Here is a 22226-nt window from a genome sequence, read left to right on the forward strand (position 1 = left end):
ATAATTTCAATTTAAGATAATTAAAAAAACATTTTAATATACAAGAGAATACAATTTGTGAATACACAAGGTTATGTTAGATTAAACCAACTTTGGTGGATGGGGAGATACTTTTTCGGGTTAAGTTTGATAAGATTGAATTTGATAAATAATAACTAGTAATTTTTTTATGTAAAAAAAACATTTTCGTACTGTTTATGTTGATTTATATGTATAAATATTTTTGACTTTAAACTTAGGATAACGAGCTAATTATACAATTACCACCGGCTTGTAGCCATGTATCATTGTACCTAACCAGTAAACAATAGTCAAATATTCGAATAAGATATTATAAGGAGTTGGAAAGTCTGCCTGGAAAGGAAACATATTAAATTATGTTTAATTAAAACTAAAAAAGTTTTTCAGAGCTGTAACTGAAATCTGATTAACAGTATATTTACAAATAATAATACTATCTTTTGTAAAGTTATACACCAGATATAATTATGAGAAATTGCTGAAGTACACATAATATTAAACTGAACGATTGGCATACGTGTGACTAGATTGAAATGTTTTCATTATTATTATGATATAATAATAGAGTTTAGTTAAGACGTATGCCGTATAGACTATATCTATATATCTATTATGCAGGTATATAAAACTAGATTAATTACAATTAGATACCCTTTTAATAATTTTAAATGAGCATACAAAAGCACTGTTTTTCAAGTTTTTTCAATATCGAAAAATATATCAAAAATTCTTAATTATGGTTATATTATTTTATTTTTATAATTAAATTCAATTCAGACATTACCTGAATAAAAAATAGTGTTTATTTAAATGTTTTATTACTTTAAATTGAAGAAAAAACTATATATGAATAACTAATATTATCATTAGTAAAAAATAATAAATAAATATTCATATAACAAATTAACATGTGTACTTAAAATAATTTAAATAAAAATTCACAAATGTTAAAACTGAATTAATCCAACTACATACTAGTTTTAGACTTAAGCTAAGTAAAATTCAGATAAAATAAATAAACATCAACAATATTAACATTTAATGAAACATATAGATATAATATCTTACATATTTTTTAAAAGTTATTGATTTTGATATTTTCGTTGATTTTAGTTATTTATATTACCCGAAGATTTCCTTAAGCTGAAACTTAGTATTTGGATTAAATTAATAATATTTTTGGACTTTTATGTTTGTGGATTGTTATTTTTTCATTTATTATTTTCCATTACACAGTATTAAACTATTTTATTTTATATTATTTATAACCAATATTGTTACATAGATTAAAAATGTACAATGTTCATTCGTACGCACATTGATACAAATTTATTGTTTTGATAAATCACCACTGAAACCAATCAGTATGTAGCTAATACAAGTTGAGTGTAAAAACAATCACATGAAAGGCATCCGACTAGGAATTGCTATTTATTAATGAATAAATAGTCTTTATTTTATTGATAATGGTTTCAGATTCAGATTGATTATATAAAAATGTAGATTTATCATTTTTCATGTTTGCATTTAAATTATATCAGTTCGTGTATAATATTCATGAAACATTAGACGGGATATTTTAGAAACCAAAATGTTGTATAGTTGGTAGGTCGATATAGATAACTATAGCCTACAGGTAAGTACCTACTACCTATTTATGCATAATGCATGTATATTGTATAGGTATAATGCTATAATATTCTATTAACGTAGGTATTAACGTATTTATATACGTAGGCATATAAATATTATAACTACCAAACGATTTACGCGTAGTCATGGAATTAATAACCGTACACTTCCTTAATTTTAATTATATCACGTTGTATCTCAGGATTAGTATAGGCAGGTACCTTAAGTATAAGTAAAAAAATTACTATATGTATGTTGAATTCAACAAAGATATAGCGAATTTATTGAGGTTTTTAGATTAAATAAGGCGCATTGCTATCCAAAATACTTAGTCTAGATCTCACCACAAAATTTAGTAACTTATAAAAAATAAAAAAATAATGTTATACTATTATATAATAATAAATCTACATATATATATAAACATTATAAATCAAATAAATATTTTTATTAAACAATCAATACAAACAAAAATAAAAATAATTATTATTACAAAAATTAAACAAAACGTTTTTTAAATAAATATAAATTTAATATAACTTAAGTCTAAAACTATAAAGTTTATTAATTGTTGATGAATTATAATTTTTGAATATTTCTGTTGAAGAATAATTGTGATGTGTTTTTTATTTTTGGTACTTATTGTATATGTGTAAGGGTATTGTTAACATTTGGATAATGTCGACATTAGCCGAATAATATAACATTACCTATATATTATCATTATCCACCATGAATATTATTAAATTTTGACTAATGTCTTTATAACAACTATAAAAATGTATTATGCATTAGATAAAATAATTTTAAATTATCATCAATATTTAAGACATAATATTAATGATATAATGAAACACAATTATTATTATTAAACAATAAGAGTTTATTTTTAATAAGTTATCTACTAATACAAATATTCAATTGAGTATTTTATTTTATATTTTAAATATAAAATTAAAGTGTTTTTCTCATTATACATATTTAATCTTACATGAGCACCTTTCGTAACCTTGACCACTACCATCTGACATTTGATTAGCAATTTTCCTTAATGATTTTTCTACATGAATGTTTCTTTTCTCTTCCGATATTAATAATTTCAAATTTATTTAAATGACGAGATTAACTAATTGTATTTAAGTATTTTTCGTTTAATTAATACGATGAATTATAATTAAAATAAGATAAGATAAGTTTTTATACTGTAGCAGCCCAATGCTTTATTATTATGATGGTGTACAGAATACTAACCAAAACTCTTATTCTTTTAATATCACCCAATATTGACTGGTTAAAATTAACATTATCTGGATAATCTAGATATTTCATGTTTATAAATGAAAAATTACACATTAGCCAAAAGGCGCTGCTAACGTTGACATTATTCAGCTGATGTAGACGTTAGACGTTATTCAAATGTTTAACTTTATCTACCTGTAACATTATTAGCGAATATTTTTTAGCATTTAATAAAATTATAAACATTTTAAAATTATATCCCTGTATTAAATTCTGACGGAAAATGTTTAATACTTAAAGTATTATCCATCAATGATTAATTACTCTGGTTGTTTTCGTTGTTTAAAGGTATAATTGTTTAATGATATTATTAGGAACCAGTTTTTAAAAATAAATATCGGTTAATCGCTCTGTTGTATAATATTTATGTGTCAAATGTACCATTTCGTAATTCATTGTAGGCATAGGTTACTGTAATGAATACATTAATCACAAAATTTAAGTTTTTAAAGTTTTATTCTCTAAAATTAAAAAATAAAACAGTAATTTCGATATTTTCAAAAACTGGCTTAGCTTAAAAATTCACATTTTATCAATTTTTTTTTTGTTTTACTTATCATTTTGAAAAGTACTGGAAATTTTATTGATATTTATTGTACAAAAGTACCAACTAGATTAAATATTGTACCAGAAACCACTCTTGAAATTGTAGATTTAAAATATTTTTTTTCTACAATAAAACGTGTATACTAAAAAAGATCACACACATTAATGTAAAACCAATAGATTTATTGTTCCTTTTGGAATCTAGAATCTAAAAAAAAGCAAAAACATAATCCTTTACCCAAGATAAATCATTGCTATTATAAACGCGCACTAACCTATCTGTACTAAAATGCAATATATTATATTTATATAATATAGGTAAACACTGTCGCGAAAAACTTTCTGACTGCTATTCTGACCTTTCTGACTAACTAACTGCAACTGTATACAGCCATATTATATTTATATTACTTTTTAACAATAAAAATATTTTTATTATCCGGGAATTCATCCTGAAATACAAAAGTGTTTTAAATGTACGTATTGTTTTATCAATAATTTTTGTTTCGAAGGCCTAATAACATGCAATTACCGGAAACCGTCCCTCGATACGCATGCAATGTTTGACAGCTACAAGTATAATCCGAGCTTGATATTATTCTGTGTATATTGTCATTGTAGCTACTATATACGTATTACTCATCATACACAAACACACACACTCATATATATATTATAATATATACGCATATGTATGTATATCACAAATTCACAACGTATCCCTTTGAATGCACCCGAACAACGTGGTGTGCGCAAGGCACCCCTGAAGAAATTAAACTTTGACAACCCTCTCGCGTTTCGTGCGTTCAAACAAACGATTACCCGGCCGGTACGTCGAATTTCAGACTAGATAATAATAATATTATGTATTCGTGTGTATATTATTACAACATATATATTTATCATTATATACATTCTCGCGATTTTCATCGTATATTTACATATTTTACTGTTATTATATATGTAGGTACATAGTAGGTATTGTATATGAATGTGTTACTTAAAAATTTTGACTTTTATAAAATATAATAATGCGTAATATTTGTCCTATAGGTACTTATATTAAGTTTGAATATTTTACCGTGCATCCCTCTCCCATTACGTGTACTTGTACAATCTAGTGCAAAACGCCTTGAAAAGGTTACACCATGTTATATAATTATTATAATTACAACAATAAGTTAATTGTTATTATTTGTCGTTTAACACAATACCTTTTGTCTGTGTATATCACCTATATAATATTTTCTTTTATACACATATCGTTGTAATACCTTGTAATAATGATATAATATTATGCATATTGTTATTGTTTATTGTTTTTGCATTGATTTCTCACAATGCCAAGTTCCAATATACAATATCATATCGACCTTATATTCTACGATTAATTTCAAAAAGTGCAGAAATGCATATTGTACCTACACAATAATATTATTTAGATAGGTATAGTTCAAAATGTATAGCTAAATGCGATTAAGATTAAATGCAATATCACTACAATATACTATAATATGGTCTATATATAGCTGGTTTTTTTTAGGGTAGCTACTACTTTTATTGTTATTTGATCTACAAACCTTCGAGCGACCATCATACTTTACATTGTTATTATTTTATTATTTAAAATGATCAACTTTTACCCCAGTAGAAAAACGGCTGTATAATATTATGTAGGTAGATATAATATATGACTATGTACAATATCGTCACGTGCGCGATGAAGGATTTTATGTAAAGAAACACGAATATTATCGGGTATAATGTATTTTGTTTATTGTTTATGGTGTGGTTATTATTTTACTTGTTCAGTTTACCTTCCTATTTCGATATAATAATACCAAAACTATACAACATTACATTATATAGTATGCTATGCAGGTTTATAGTTATATTCATTTATAATTAAGTAAACTTTAATAAAACTAAACTTTACAATACAATTTAAACATATTATTTTGACCAATTATAATTTGTGCTTACATTTAATTTAATTATTTAAATATTTTAGTTTCTTTCAAAGAACTAATGCGGTCTTATTGTAAAAATCAAGTGGAGGCTCAAATGGATATAGGAGTAAAAAGTATATATTATGTGCATACAAATTATGAAAATGTATACATATAATATAATTGTCAATATTAATCATAAGTACGAAACGCGATTTTAAAATCGACTAATAAACTATAAAGTCGAATTCCGAGAACCGTCTGACATAGTATTATAATAATTAGGTCATAATTTGAAGCAACGGAGTACATTTTAAGTATCAATAAATAATGATCATATTATTTATTAAATGTTATCGTAAAAATAATGTCGATTATAAGTTAAAATCATCAAACGCTTTTGATAAAGTAACGAATATATAATTTAAATTTCATTCTATTTCCTAATAAACTTTTGGCTAAACATTATTTACCCTCATAAATTAATAGTTTTTAAACTTATTGATATAATTTATTTAAAAAGCAGAGAAAGTTTAGTTGTAAAAATATTTAAACTGTCAAGTTTTTAAGTATTTTAGGTATATCAAAACGTAATTTTTATTCTATTGTAAAAATTTATAGTAATATAAACAACAGTAGTAAAATATTTGATAATGGATTTTGATTGTTTTAAATTATGAAAGAAAAATATTACCTAATTGAAACATTTTTTTAAGCATGTCTTGCAGTGGGTTACATCATGGTGTAGATACTTTTTAAAGGATTTAAAAACTGCGAATGAAATATTTTTTGAAGCGACATCCCTTTTTATTGTCATATTTATTATTCTCAATTTTTTTTTTTATGATAAACTTCTACTATATTAAACTTTTGATTTATTATCTATTATTACTATAATTAATGGATATATTAGTATTTTATCTAATGATATGATTAAGGCTTTTCATCCAATTAATTTGTAATATTTCTGACAAATATTTTTTTTGATGTTGATAGTACAATGCATAAAGCAAATTTAAGTTATTCGGAATATTAATTAAATGTTTAAAGTTCTTCGATTAACCGTGTTTATAATAAACAAATGTCTATAGTGTTTAATGTTATATTTATATTATTATTATTAGTACCTATAGATGTTTGTCATGTACAATCATTAATTATTAATATTATAATTTATAGCATTATTATCATATAGATTAATAATAATCTGAAGTTTTACTACCAACAATGATTATTGAAATAAATGGATTAAATTATATTTGACTAAAAAAATAATAAAGATATTAAAAAAAATAGTAATAAGTAGGTACTAAAAAATAATAGCGTACCTATTAAAGATATCCAAAGAAGTAAGTACATACATGACTTATTAGTGCTTATTAAGTGCACATTGATAATTTATCTATATTTAAAATCTAATAAAATTTAAAGATTTAATTTTATTAAGCCTGCATCAAAATGAACTAATGCAATAATTATATGATTATCTTTTACTTTATACTATCCAACTACAAATGATTTTAAGCAAATATGTATTAACAAATCACTGTAATATTTGGGCATTTTGTGAGGTAAATATACGTTAAAATGAATTTTTTTTCATATTTATGAAAACGTTTGACAATCAAAGTACATATAGGTAATTTGTTATCATATGATATATCATCAAATCCTTTTTTTTGACATAATCCTAAAACAAAGTTCATTTTAATTAATTTATTCTTACAAATACCATAAAATATAGCAAATTCATTTAAATCATAAAAATGAATAATAACATATTAATGCGGAATAATTTTTGGCAAAAATTTTATTAACATACAATACTATTTAATATAAATTACTTATAAAAAAAATATTCTAAAAAATACAGGCTGACATATTTTTTTCGTTCGAGGTTGTTTTTTTTTTATTCATTGATTTATTATTAAATTCAATTTTATCACATCCATTAAAATTCACCTACTGAATGACGTGGTACATACGATCGTAATAAGTTGTAGGTATAGTAGAGTGATTCCCTCACGTATTCTTATAATGAGGATTATTAATAAAATAGAATTTATTATTTTATTTATCATAATATGTAGAATTTTATTATTATAATAATAATAGTTTTTATCTTTTTTTTTATAATACATTTTAAATGCATAGATATGATTCATAAAAATCAATAGTAAAAACAAAATTATAATTTTATAAGAGTTATATTATATGTATTATATTATACTCATTACTCAAGTGTAAGTATTATATAATACCTAGTATATCGCAGTTATGTTATTCCTTTTGTAGTGATCACTTCTATTATATGGTTTTTTCGCTCATATATTATTTATCTTTTTATTTTTATTTATTTACATATTTTCGAACAAACATTGAATAAAACCAAAAAAACGTTTGAAGTACATTTTTGCTCTACACTTAAGGTAAACATAAAAATCTATACTTTAATAACATTTAATTAATTTTTAGTTTATTTAAATACAATTAATAGTTATCTTAAATTTATTGTGCGGTTGTAAAGTAGTCCAAACTCGGCCTTCTTGTCTCTTATATTTTTCATAATAAGTGTCACAAATCGTCTCTTACTAACCCTACTCAGAGTATAGTTACATTGTTGGTTACCACTGTTCTGTTATCAGTTATTTTAAAATTGTTTAACCTGACTGACGGTTAATATTCGCTTTCTGACTTCTTCGATATTGAAAATTACAAGCAAACAGTTATAACGAACGGCTTTGTTTATCTAATATTCTCCGAAACTTAAAAAAAAATTCTAAAATTTTCATCTCTTTAAGTTGTATTTCTCGGTTAATTAAGACTACTGAAAAATAATCTAGGACAATTGAAGATGAGAATTAAGTTGGCAGCCAATTAATACAAATATTTAACTGGTAGAAAACAAATAGGTGTTGGTTTAACACTCACCTGGTCACTGCCGAATATTTTTCTGATTTTTAATACAGTATAGAATTAATGAAAGACTACGATTGCATAAAATAAGGTCAAAATTACTAAACATAGTAAAAACCTAAATCTAACACCTTACATCTACTTACAGGCTACATATAGCCGAAATGATACTAATGGGAGATTCTACACAATAGTAGTCATATTTTTTAAAGAAAATAATGTATGAATATTGAATATATTCATATCAATTTAAAAAACATTGACAATAAACCGTTGTCAATTACTATACTTCACAAAAAACTAATAACATTTTATTAATGCTGAACTCAAAAAAAAAAAGCCTTATCAACTAGAAATATTTTAAATGCCTGTAAACTTAGGTTCTTCTGTAACTAATATTTTGTTGAAATCGAAACCAGGCTAATAAACTCGAAAATTTTTGATTTGTCAAACTTATTCAATAATTCATACTTAAGGCATTTTACATAATAAAAGCTATCATCTAACAACGATTGTGATATAGCCTAAAGATACAACAGCCAGATTATCTAATATTATACAGAATATAGATTTTAAATATTGTTTACTGATTAAATTCAACAACATAAACAATATATTAATATTCATATTATTAGTTTATATAGAAATAAACTATACATTTTAATAAGTTTAATGAATTTATTTAATTTTAACTTCTAATAATATGCTTAAAACAGTTTATACTACTATGATTATTTATTTATTTTTTTTTTTTTGGCTTTTCATTAAATAAAAAATTGTACTCTACTTTCGTTTTCCGTTTTTAATGAATAAATCTTGAAAGTAAAACACTTTATTTTACAATATTCAAGTAGGTATGCTCTTTTCAATAAAATCACGAACATGAAGTCATAAAAAGTAAATCTCGGTCAAAACTGTATATATTTTTTCATTTATATTTTTGTTTTTTATTATGTATGAACATTATAAACTTAAAGGTATTTTACTCTAGGTATACTCAAGTATTCAGTTAAATAAAATACAAGTGTAATAATTAACAATTAACTAATTACAAAACTTTCACTTTTTTTTTCATAGTACCTACTTACACTTACAATCCACGCAGTCCACGGTCAAATTAATTTAATCCTTTTATGTGTGTCTATGTATTTCTATGTGTGATCATTCATCTTCAATTTATTATTGTGAGTAGATCTTTTTTTTTAAATATCAATGATGATAAAATAACATCACAATATATTATTTTTAGATTTTAAAATAATACTGATATTTGTTAATCAATTCCAGAATGTTATATAGTATATTGAATCGAACAATAAGAGTTAAATACAAATTCAGATTTAAGATAAAATGCACAAATCTCTATTGTTATACTGTTTAAACAATGTTTTTTATTTTATATTAGGTGACTATTGAATTATTGATAAAATGATCAACTGTTCGTTATTTAAATTAACGAATCTCAAACGATTATGTGATATTAATAATAGACATCAAATGTAAGTATTTAATACAAATAGTTATATACTTCTTTTATATTATTAAATTCTCATTATAAACCTATATTCTGCGTAGTATAAGTTGTACTATTTTAGTGTCTTAAAAATCTTAAAATGGTTATTCCATTATTATTATTATTGCGAAATGAACTATAATTTATTGTGCAGTATGTATAAAAGTTTTATATAGTAATTCATGATTGCTGTATCGATTTAAACAGTTCAAGAACTATAATAATAATAATAGTACAATCAGCCTACAAATGTTCAAAATATGTTTTACACGAGAAAATTTACGCATTACGGCATAGACGTATATTAACTGGGCATGTCGTGTTTTTCTATTTTTTAATTGTGTGTAAACCGTGAAAATAGGAATATCTAATTGCAGTATTAAAATATATAATAGAGTGCAGACGGGGAGATTCTTGTCACGCGTTTACCCTCTAGTTTTCTAGACTATTGGATATTTTATTTGGTTAAATGTACCATGTTTACCACGCAACTAGGTCATTTTCGCATAATTGGCCATGACCTACAAAGCTTTGAGTCTATGACTTTTCTACACAACATAATATAATGAATGAAAATAATTTTGATTTTTAAACGAATAAATTGACCAAACCAACGTTAAGCTTATTACACTTTTTAGGTAGGTACATTATCTGGTCTTTGTAAAATGGGTTATAAATAATGTCAAGTGCAGAATAATAATGATAATAATTTTAATAATATTTGTATAAATTCTTAACTTTACACTTATAAAATATATAGGTGTAATCTGTAAGAACATTTTAAGAAATTTTTAGAATATAATAATTTCAAAATGCTTTTTTCTTTATTCATATTTTTACAATCTATAAATCGATTACAATTAGTAATATTAATGGTTAATAATTTATATATTGCGGGATTGCGTGAGAGTGGTATAGAGTGGATACCTATTTACACTTGATTGCGATTATCTGTAATGTAATATTTCATGAAGGCTTATGACCTTATGACGAGAAGGGAATATGAAATATTATTTATACCTAGTAAAGTAGGGTATTATTGCATATATAGAATAGACATTTTGTGATTTGCCTGAAGGGTTTATTCCAAAGTGTATGAAGTTTTTGAATATTGCATCATGTATGGTATCGTTGACATCTAACATGATTTAATTATGTACATTTTTGATAAACAATTTAATTTTTCGTAATCATCGTAGATTTTCGAGAAATAATCACTGGTCAAAGTGTAGTTATTTATATGGAGCTTCGAGTGATCCACTCAAACCTTATACAATTGGAGGGGTTTTCAATGACGCCGTACAACAGACTCCAGATCGAGAGTGCCTGGTTAGCCGACACGAGAATAAACGACTCACGTTCGCCGCCATGGATTTTGAGGTCGGCAAAAACTAAATGATAAAATTACCATCGGTTTCATCAAAATCCACAGTTATAATTTAGTTCTGTTAATTATTATTATTATACACCAGTCACATACAATTACGACATTTAACACTTATAAAAATATATATTTGTATACTTAAAACGTGCATGTTAATTGATTTTTATTTTTTTTGCAGGTGGATAAGCTATGCAAGAGCTTTAACGCCATTGGCCTCAAACACGGGGATCGTGTTGGAATATGGATGCCTAATTGCGTGTTATACTATACGGCGATTATCGCAACAGCTCGTCTGGGACTTATTTTGGTATTAATTTGTTATGAAAAAATTGTTAAGATTGCAGTTTATATTAAATTAATTTTGTATTGGAAAAAAAAAATAATCAGGATAACTTATACTTTTTTGAGAGTTTCTAAAATATCCTTATTTATTTAATTTATTTACAATTTTATACATTAAATTAGTTGATACTTTCATTTTCACTAAAAAAATAATAATAATAGTTTTGAAAAAAGTTAGGAATTTTTTTTCTGTTCATCGTTTATATTTTTACACATTATTGTGGTGCGCTTTTATTATTCTTTTATTTCAACTGTGATTTGTGTAAGTAAGGTTTGTTTAATATTAAAACGTGGTTATGTTTGGGGATCTTTTTTTATAAAAAAAGAGTGAGAAATAATTTGATGAATTTATGTTTAATGTTAATCTGGTGTTAGGAATATTATTGGCTTAATATAGTTAATGTGAGTACCAATTTAATTGTTAAACAGAAAAATTAGTTTTTAATTTGTTTGCTTATGGATAAAATAACAGTAGTTTTTTCAGGTTGAAAGGATATCATTATTATTAAAATATATAACTTAATGTGAAATTTAATACAATCTATAATAAAAATATAATTTTTATAATTGATAACGTAATATAAATCGTTAATTGTAACTGCTAAACATTTTTTTTTTAGATATATATATATATCATAATACCCGTAACACTATAGTTATAGCCAGTAAAAATGTGTTAATATAAAATTGGATAAAGTCGGTATTTTTATCTATATGGTAATTTCAGGTAAACATTAATCCAGCGTATCAATGTGACGAACTGAAATACACTTTAAACTTAGCTGAAGTGAAGTGTCTTTTAACCTTAGAAAAGTTTAAGACTCAAAATTATCCTGAAATATTAGAGAAGGTTGATTCGGACATTTGGAAGCGACCGTCTAATACGCCGATCAAGTCGAAAATTATACCTACACTGGAATCAGTTATTTTTGATTCAGAAAACTGTATAAAGTAAGTGTTAGCAAATAATATTATTATAATAAAATAATTTTACATTTAATATCACAATAATTGTTACAGTGGTGCTTATAATTTACAAACGTTCTATGACCTGGGTTTCAATTCTAATTATAATATTCCTAATATTCAACCAGACGAAGGATGCATAATTCAGTTTACTTCAGTACTACAATGTTTTAAATTCTATACAATAAAAATTTTTATTTTATCAATTAAAATTATTTTTCAGGGTACCACTGGTAAACCAAAAGCAGCATTATTAAACCACTTTGGTCTAACGAACAATGCCTATTTTATGATGAAGCGCTTAGGAATTAACGATGACATCAATGAAGTATAGTTATATGAAATATTTAAAAAATAATTTTGTTATGATATTTTATAATAGTCTATCTATCTAATGCTACGAACATTATTTACTTTTAGGGAAAATTACATAAATTCTGTTGTTCAATGCCTTTATTTCATGCTGCGGGATTATGTGTTTGCACTCTTGGAGCTTTGGTTACCAAATCTACAGTTTTTTTACCATCAGGCCATTTTGATCGGAAAGCATCTGTCGATGTAATTATCAAAGAAAAGTTAGTAAATACATTCATTCGATCAATTTGCTTATGTGTTTATTGATAATAATTAATATAATTTGTGAAGTATATAATTTTAATATGAATATAATTGGATTATTTGGATTTGTACTTTATAATATTGTAATAGTTGTGGGACGGTATTTGTTGTTTACTGATTTTAGTTTACAGGAATATATTAATATCGATTACCGTATAAAAATCATATAAATCAACGTAATATTAGAAATATTTATGTAATTAAACAATTAAAGTATACTATTATTAATTATTTATAGGGATTTAAGGAAGCATGATACTGTTGGTAGAATAGGAGGGTATAGTTAACCACAATATTTAAACAACAATTTTCATTTATTCTCCTACAATATAATAATTTGTAATAATTAAATTATAGCTATTATTTTTTGTAAATTGTTATAATATTTGGTTTACCTAAACAGCAATATAAATACAGAATATTCCTTATAAACTCTTCAACACACGAGTATCTTTATTATAGTATAATCATGTAGAGGCTTTAGATATTATCTATATTGTGTAAAAATCTAGGCAATATTACTAACCCTTTATGTTTACAATTTTATTTGTCTCTTAGATTTTACTTGTTTTAAATTATCTTATGTTTAATTTTTAAAAAGAACATAATTATTATTTAGTTATTATTATTAATTTAATAAGTCTAATCATCTTTAATTACTATTAATTTTTAATTATAATGAATGTATTTTTACGTGTAAATTTTTTTTTTTTAAATACCACCTATTTTTCTATTATTTAATTATTAATTTGCTAAAAGAAATAATATAGTGTCATTACTTACAGTTTTTAGTGTTTAGTTTCTAATTTTATTTTATTTTATTTAAGATAAGAGATGGCAATTATATTAATGAAAAGAACTATATGAAGGTTATTAGCAATTAGCAATTACCTACTTAATAGTTATATGTATATATGTTATAAATTATCAATACTTACATATAAATACAAAGTATTGGTTTTATTACCAAAAATTTTACTCTGAAATATATCGATATTTGATAGCATTTCTTGAAGTTTCCGTAAAAAATTGGATTTTATTTCTAAATTTACAATGAATAACTATTAATACGAATAATCACGTTATTATTATAGATGTACGGTTTTATTTGGTACACCAACGATACACATTGACATAATGTCCGTTTTCGAAGATCTTCCACTAGAGCAACAAGACAACGACATTAAAATAGCAATAACTGGTGGCGCCACTTGTTCTCCGAATTTGATGACCAAGTTTAAGAATATGTTTCCACGAGCTAAAATATTGGTATTTTGAAACTGATTATAATACATTTTTGTTTTAATTCAAAATTTTTGGTGACTACATTTTCTTGATAATTAAAACAGTATAATTAATATTTTAATTATAATTTTCGAATTCTTCAATAATTTTAGTCTTTGTTCGGGATGACAGAAACCAGTCCCTGTACGTTTCTAAACTTCTTGAATGACTCAGATGAACGGATAATGTCGACGATGGGTTTCATACTAGATCACGTGGAGGTCAGTCGTCATTATTATATTTAACAATATTCATTTATACGATACAAAAGCGTGATTAGAGATGGGTGGAATAACTTTCAATCAGATTCTTTATTAAACATTGTTCGAGGTGGTTATTTTTAAATAATGAAGTTACCTACTATTATTTTCAGTCTCTCCACCCTCACTGATACGTGTTATTATAGATATGTTGAAAAATAATAGTTACAGTAAATAACTTAACTGTGTTAGATTATTATACTATAGTCGATTGCTGATATTGAAAGAACAATATTTATTCCTATGACTGTGTGTTTTGTCAATTTTTAGGCGAAAGTGGTGGATACCAATGGCGATATGGTACCGTTCGGGACTTCCGGAGAATTGTTGATTCGTGGATATCTAATAATGAGTGGTTATTTTAACGATGAAGAAAAGACAAAAGAAACGATTGATTCTAGCGGGTGGCTACACACAGGGTAAATACCAAAAATATTGTCAAAAATTACAGAAAGGAGTTTTTTTTTTATCGCATTATTACCCTGCAGTAAGGTATATGGCACATTGGTATTTGATAAAAGAGTCATTCTGCTTACAGTATATGCGCTCAATTCAGCCTATATATTTATGCATATACGTAACCAGTACTTCAAGTTAGGGAGAGAGCATAAAGTCGTAAAGACGTTTTATAGCAAAATAAGAACCTATGAGAACATAATACCTCCCACATAGTTATAAATTCTAATTTATATGAAATAACTAGAAAAATGATGAATATAATCTAGTCTCCGAAATCTAGATTATTGTAAATTTGTTATGTTATTTTATTTCAATATCGCCAATACTAGCTGACTACTATTCGTTATAGTTATTATAAAATATATACAAATTATTTAATTATTTTTTCAGGATGCTTATAGTTTCATAAATACAATACCAAAGTTATTGTGTAGTTATATCTAGTATTATCATACCTATAGTCCAACATTAATATTTTTTTACGCGTCCAATCAATAATGTATATTTAAATATATAATTTAAAATTAATATTCCACAAAAAAAACATAATTACACGTTTTATGTCTTACACAATGTTATTAATTAACTGTATCAAATTTATCGACTGTCTAACCAATATTATTGTTAATGTAACAATAATTCCTAGTACACATAATATGATAACATAATATAATATGTTAACTTTTATTTTAATTAAATAATTATTTATTATTTCTATTTGTGTTTACAACTAACACATGAATTATTATTTGTTCACATTAAATATTATAATTTTTAGCATTTTAAACGAAAATAAAGTTAATACTAACATCTATTTAATTGAACATAAATTTACCTAAAAATGCTGGGGAAGGAAGGAATGAAGCTCTCTAAACACTCCTTAAATTTAGATCTATGCTTGTATATATTATTAACTCAGTATGATAAATGATGTTGTGTGTATAATTTGTTATATTATTGTGTTTAGAGACCAATTCGTTTTGTTCGAAGACGGATATGGAAATCACGTTGGCAGATTAAAAGAAATGATTATTCGCGGTGGTGAAAACTTATTCCCTAAAGAGATAGAATACTTTTTGGAGTCTCATCCATTGATTTCACAAGTTCAAGTAATTATATATACATGCTATGAATTTAAAGTATACGCTTCGTATGTAATCTAAGTACAAAAGAGGTTCCTAATGTTCCTATACAGTAACATCTATCGTCATTATAATATTAATTATGTACCTATTGTGATTAAGATATTATAAGTATATCAATTTAATTACTGATTATAATATAAAAAAAGAAATTAATATTTTTATCATGTGCTCATTGTACGAGTATTCTTACTTAACAAACGTATTTTTAAAAAAGACTATCAGTACTTGTTTTAATCTATTATTAGTGTTTAGAATTTATTAATTTTAAATTAAGTGAGTATTAATAAAATCTTTATAATCTTTAAATTAATCTATTAATCAAATCTTTTTCATCCAGCTATGTTTAATACATTCAAAATATAATGCAATCTATAGGAATATAATTAGAACGTTTTGATTTTCAACTCTTTGCGATACACGGCCATAATAATTGTTGTGTACTAGTCTAGTGTTCTCCTACGCTAAAATCCACACCCTATGACCACATACTATTACTATAATTGTTTTATCCAAATAATATTTTTCTAATGCATATTTCACACGCACACTTTAACAATACTCTATGTACATCACAGGTATACGGTGTACCCGATCAGCGGATGGGCGAAGAAGTGTGTGCCAGCGTCATCCTCAAAAAAGGAGCTACGCTCACCGAAGCAGATATAAAAGCGTACAGCAAAGGAAAGGTTTGTTTGTGCCGCAGCTTGGTTTTTTAATCGACAGATCCACTAGGTTAATACACGACGATTTATCTGTTTGTTGTACTTTGCAGATCGCCCATTTTAAAATCCCCAAATACATATTTATCGAAAAGGACGGGTTCCCAATGACGGCATCGGGCAAAGTGCAGAAGCACAAGTTAAGAGAAATCGCGATGCAACGGATTTCGAGCTCAGCCTAATTTAATTATGATACAGTATATAAGTCGTTTTTAATCAGTTCTGTATAATTTCTTTATCGAATCAATCGCCGTATATGTTACCAAGGCGATGGATTTCTTTTGAAAATATATCTACTGAGCTGTTTAAACATTATCACCATACATTTTGCAACTAATTATAATATGTAAACAGGAAGTTATGTCGTCATGTTTACAAAGTTCATTATGTAAATTAGCTAAATAATCGCATTTTAATTACAAATTGCTTTATTTTATTGGATTAATTATTACGTGCTACTGTTGTATTACGATCTTTGACTATTAATATAAATTAAGTATTAATATTAATATGTTTTTATTACTACACAACTGTGCTTGTTAAATATTACCCAAAAATATCTTGGTGTTTTTTACTTTTACTGATTGTTCATATTATTGGGTTAATATTTTAATAATAAATTAGGTATGTAATGTAATATTTATTTTAATCTTTATTATTGATTTTAATTATATTCCTTTTTCTATTTCCTACTGTGAGTTGATGTTACTTGGAAGCAGAATTTCGCATGTTTTTTATACAATCTTATTAGAGTACTTCATCAATGAAATAAATGAATAAAAACGAATATTAAATTGTATCTCGTTTTAAATTGTTTACTAACCATTTGGTAACTAAAATTTAATGTTTGTAATAACTTCAGTTCAATTTTAAACTATTACATATTTCAATTGTAATAAAGAAGTAGTTGAAAAATTATGTTTATTGTATAGTTATGGTAAATTGTAAATATGTTTATTATAAAAACATAGAATATTTACACTAATAATACATTTCTATAATGGAACTACAATAACTTGGCTTAAAAAAAAAAATTCAAAACCTGTAAAAATATTAATTATTAATTATAATTATTGTCGTCAATAAAAACTCAGTTGCGCAAATATTATAGTTTGGCCGTACTGAGCGATTGTACCTACGAGTATAATATGATTATACAATTATTATTGTTAAATTGTCATTTACTTATTAAATTAATCTGTGAAAATTTTTGATTAAAAATCATCGTTTTTATTGTAAGAGATTAAATAAACATTTTTTGTTAAGTCTATTCAAATGGTTAAATTTTCAATGCCGATTGAAGCATTGAAAAATGATCCTTTTTCATTTAGTGAATAGCAAAGGTTTTTTAAAAGTTATTGTTACATATAAATATCAATGATATTCAATAATATAACGTTAATATTTGTAATTGGCCTAGCCGGTCTTGGGTACCAATGGGTTCTTTTGTGTTCAGATAATAATTAGTCGTTGAAAGTGTCAACTCCGCTCAAATATGTATTAAAAAAGTGTTTAACAAACATTAAAATTAATTTTAATTAATATTAAATATTATTTTGTTAATAACAATGCAAAGTATTTAATGAATCTATTCAGTCCACTCAAAAACTAAAAGTTATATAAATCTGGTGTATTTTAATCACGGTTACAGTTACTATTATAATCTATTATTATATGCATGGACGTACTGAAACGTTTTGTACATAATATAATATGTTTTATTAGATGATTGGAAGGTTACTCTCATGCTGTTCAATTAAAAAGTTTTGTAAATTTATACCAAGGATGGCAAGAATAGTTCATTATGGTAACATATAAAGAGGTGATTTCGAAGTCGTAAAATGTTTTACGGTGTATGTGTGACTCGTGCGAGAAGACAATTTTAGTTAAATGTGTATACAGTGTTTGAGCCGCACACATTATCAACTTCCCGCTCTCGCCATATAATAAAGGCACTATTTAAAACTTTGAACAAAATATTAATGCAATATTATCATTTTTAATTAAAGTTATATAGTTACGATTAATTAATATATCAAATAATTTATTGTATATTATGTTCATTGTGAACAATATAAAATTTTTAATAGTAAAAGTCGAGTTTGATCAAATATTAAGTAATAATTATTTTTAATGAAATTTCAAAAAAAAAAACCCCTATTACTGAGCTAATCTATACAATTATGTGTAGGTTTGTTACTAATAAAAAAACGCATTATTGTGTATAATTATACTATTGAATGGAGCATGTGAAATATATATCGAAATCATTTATTAGTTTAATGATTTAATTTATTGAAATATTGTATTTTCATAATTTTTATCTCGAAAATGTTTATTTGGATTAAATCGTTATTGCAACTAGTATCGCTTTTTAAATGTCAAAATTGTATGATATTCATAGCAAAACATTTTTTTATTGGATAATTATATAAAATAATAATTTAATTTAGTTACCTAATTAAAGTTAACAAGTAAATATTTGCAGGTGTTAAAATTACGTTTTTTTTTCATTGATATACATCAATTTTTTTTAATTATTCCTACTAATTAATTATTTTGTAAAATTGAATTATTTATTATCGAAAATTCCTCTTTCAACAGTTCTTAATAAATCGTGTGGATGTTCAAACATCAATTTAATTATATAAAATCTATCCTACCAAGGTATATTTGTATAATTATAGTTAAAAATAATACTGTCTACTAGTTTTTAAATCTAGTCAAATACGTATATTTTGTTGTGAGTACCAATTTAATGAAACCTATTTAAAGTACAGATTTTTAAGCTTTTACCTTTCAATAATTATTATTTAAAGAAATATTACAATAAATTAAGTATTTACAAATAATTTTAAGCATTTCAATAGGTTATTTTATTTAAATTTATTTAAATACTTCATTATTGAATGTAAATAATGGTTATCTAATGTCTCAATTATTCAATTGATATAATATGATGTATACATTTTAAAGATAGGTAAATTTTAGTAAAATACTTAAAAATATAGTAAATGATTGTACGTTCATGATTCAAAATGTTCAACATCTAAAAATATTCAAGTTGGTTTTTTACTAAGATATAATAATAACACCATTAATATAGATGGTTAAATATTTTATGGAATAAACTTATATAATATATATCCAATTTCATTTAAATAATTTTACAATAAAATTAACAGTTTTAAGTTTTTATTTAAATAAAAATAAAATTTTTATACTGGTTTTCCGATTATATTTTTTAGTTAATTAGTAAAAAATAACAATGATTCTTTAGAGACGTTTCGATAGTCGCTTAAAGTGTTAATACCACAGATATATAAAAATACTAGATAGCCGACTGTCATACGTTTTACATACAAAATTATGTCTCCAACAAAATGGCCGATAATCGTTATCTAAGAGGTGACTGTTTACAAATTAAACTGATATGATAAATGATAAGACACTATTTGGAGGGATATAGTATTTTAAATTTTATAGAAACGAAAAACTTCAGAAAATTTTTTGTCTGAATAGTGTAAGCTCAGAAACTTTTATTGTAGAAAATGTATTTACTTGGAACTGAAATTTGGAACCATTTAATATTTTACACTAAATAAACAATTTAATATTTTAATATAATATAATATTTTACTGTATGTATTTGAATAAAACAATATTATGGTAATTGTGAGCTATTTATAACTATTAAGAATCCCAAACGATTATCAAACATAATAAATCTTAATAAAAATAATAATTAAATATAATATGCATTGTGTTATTATTTTATAACAATATATAGCTACATGCCAAACATTACTCATACACCAACACTATTAATGCACATATTAAGCATGTTGTTTTTTAATTTTATAAATATAAATTGTGATTAATGTACAGGAAAGGTAGGTACAGTAATTATTAATATTTTTTAAATATATATCTATTACTATGGTTTATCATTGCTTTATTAATAAAAAATGTGCACTAGACAAAAATATATTTAAATATTTAGAATGTAACAATGTTTTTTCATTAGATAGACCCCATAAAATGGTTTTAATTGCATTACTTATAAAGAAATATTTAAGCATAAGATTACATTCATATAGTAAAATGTATTCTACAGATATTTAAATCTAATTAGTAACCGCCATAAATTGACAAAACAAATTTTATTTATGAATCAATAAAATTGTTTTACCTATATGTCATGTAGTTTATAATACCTATTATTTAAATACAAAGAATCAAGATTTATTTTAATATATATATTATTTTATTAAAGTTGTATTGTACTGATTAAATAAATAAAGCACGTGATCATTTTTTTAAATGTTATACTTTCTGGGTGTACTGGTATTTGTATTACAATAAATTATGTTATAAGTAGGTAGTTATACCTAACTTACATTTATCTTTGAAACTTCATCTTCAAGAACACAGACAAAATATTTAATGACAATTTCCCTTGTATAAGACATAAAGGAAAATTTAATTCCACTCAAAAAGACAAAAACTTTTCTAAAATGTTACACAAAATAATAATAGCTTTAAGTATATAAATGTAATTCTAAATGTTTATTGATCATTCCTAGTATTAAATAATAAATAATATTAACATCGTTCTTATCAATACTAAGAAATATAAACACTCACCTCTTAGATAAGGATGGTGGCCATTTTACTGGCGACAATAATAATACCCAAGTCGGTTATCTAGTATTTTTATATATCTGTGGTTAATACCAATAATAAAGTAAATCATTAGCACAATTTATATTACAAAATATATTTAATTTTATAAAAATAAATGTTTCTCTACAGTGTGAAATATAGTCATGTGTATAGGTATAGTCGATTCCGCTTAATGGAGACACCGGTTAATAAGGAATAGGGACAATTCTTCAACTACGAAAACAAATGTATACTTGGTAGGGTAAATATTCACCGCTTATCTGGGCCACGAATCTCTATAACTGGGGCATTTTTATCGAGTATCACAATAAATAATACGTAAAAAATAAAGTAATATTTACAGTTTTTTTTTTTTTTTTAAATAAGATAAAATACATAATAAAACAATAAAAAATATGTGTATCGTATATGTACTTTTTATGTAGGTATGTATTTTTATAAAATATTAGGTTATAACATCATGTTTTTTCTTTTTGTATTACCAATT

The 22226-nt window shown here is 24.3% G+C and overlaps 1 protein-coding gene across 2 annotated transcripts; it reads left to right on the forward strand.

Annotated features, from left to right (window-relative positions):
• Positions 1 to 1514: 1514 nt before the first annotated feature.
• Positions 1515 to 17598, forward strand: LOC112593420 (acyl-CoA synthetase family member 2, mitochondrial-like). 2 transcript variants are annotated; one of them, XM_025337810.1, is made up of 15 exons: positions 1515 to 1657; positions 9441 to 9547; positions 9769 to 9862; positions 11076 to 11256; positions 11439 to 11567; positions 12330 to 12553; positions 12623 to 12725; positions 12792 to 12896; positions 12989 to 13143; positions 14281 to 14455; positions 14584 to 14691; positions 15001 to 15149; positions 16157 to 16298; positions 16910 to 17020; positions 17107 to 17598. In XM_025337810.1, exons 3-15 carry the CDS (start codon positions 9792 to 9794, stop codon positions 17233 to 17235), a joined length of 1782 nt encoding a protein of 593 aa, XP_025193595.1. In that variant the 5' UTR covers positions 1515 to 1657; positions 9441 to 9547; positions 9769 to 9791; the 3' UTR covers positions 17236 to 17598. The 2 variants fall into 2 exon arrangements, with proteins under 2 accessions (XP_025193595.1, XP_025193594.1); XM_025337809.1 differs by lacking the exon at positions 1515 to 1657 and adding an exon at positions 7745 to 7876 and having other exon boundaries at positions 17107 to 17235.
• Positions 17599 to 22226: the final 4628 nt, after the last annotated feature.

Source organism: Melanaphis sacchari, unplaced genomic scaffold, assembly GCF_002803265.2.
Source record: "Melanaphis sacchari strain LSU unplaced genomic scaffold, SCAv2.0 Contig202_pilon_pilon, whole genome shotgun sequence".
Lineage (NCBI taxonomy): Eukaryota > Metazoa > Arthropoda > Insecta > Hemiptera > Aphididae > Melanaphis > Melanaphis sacchari.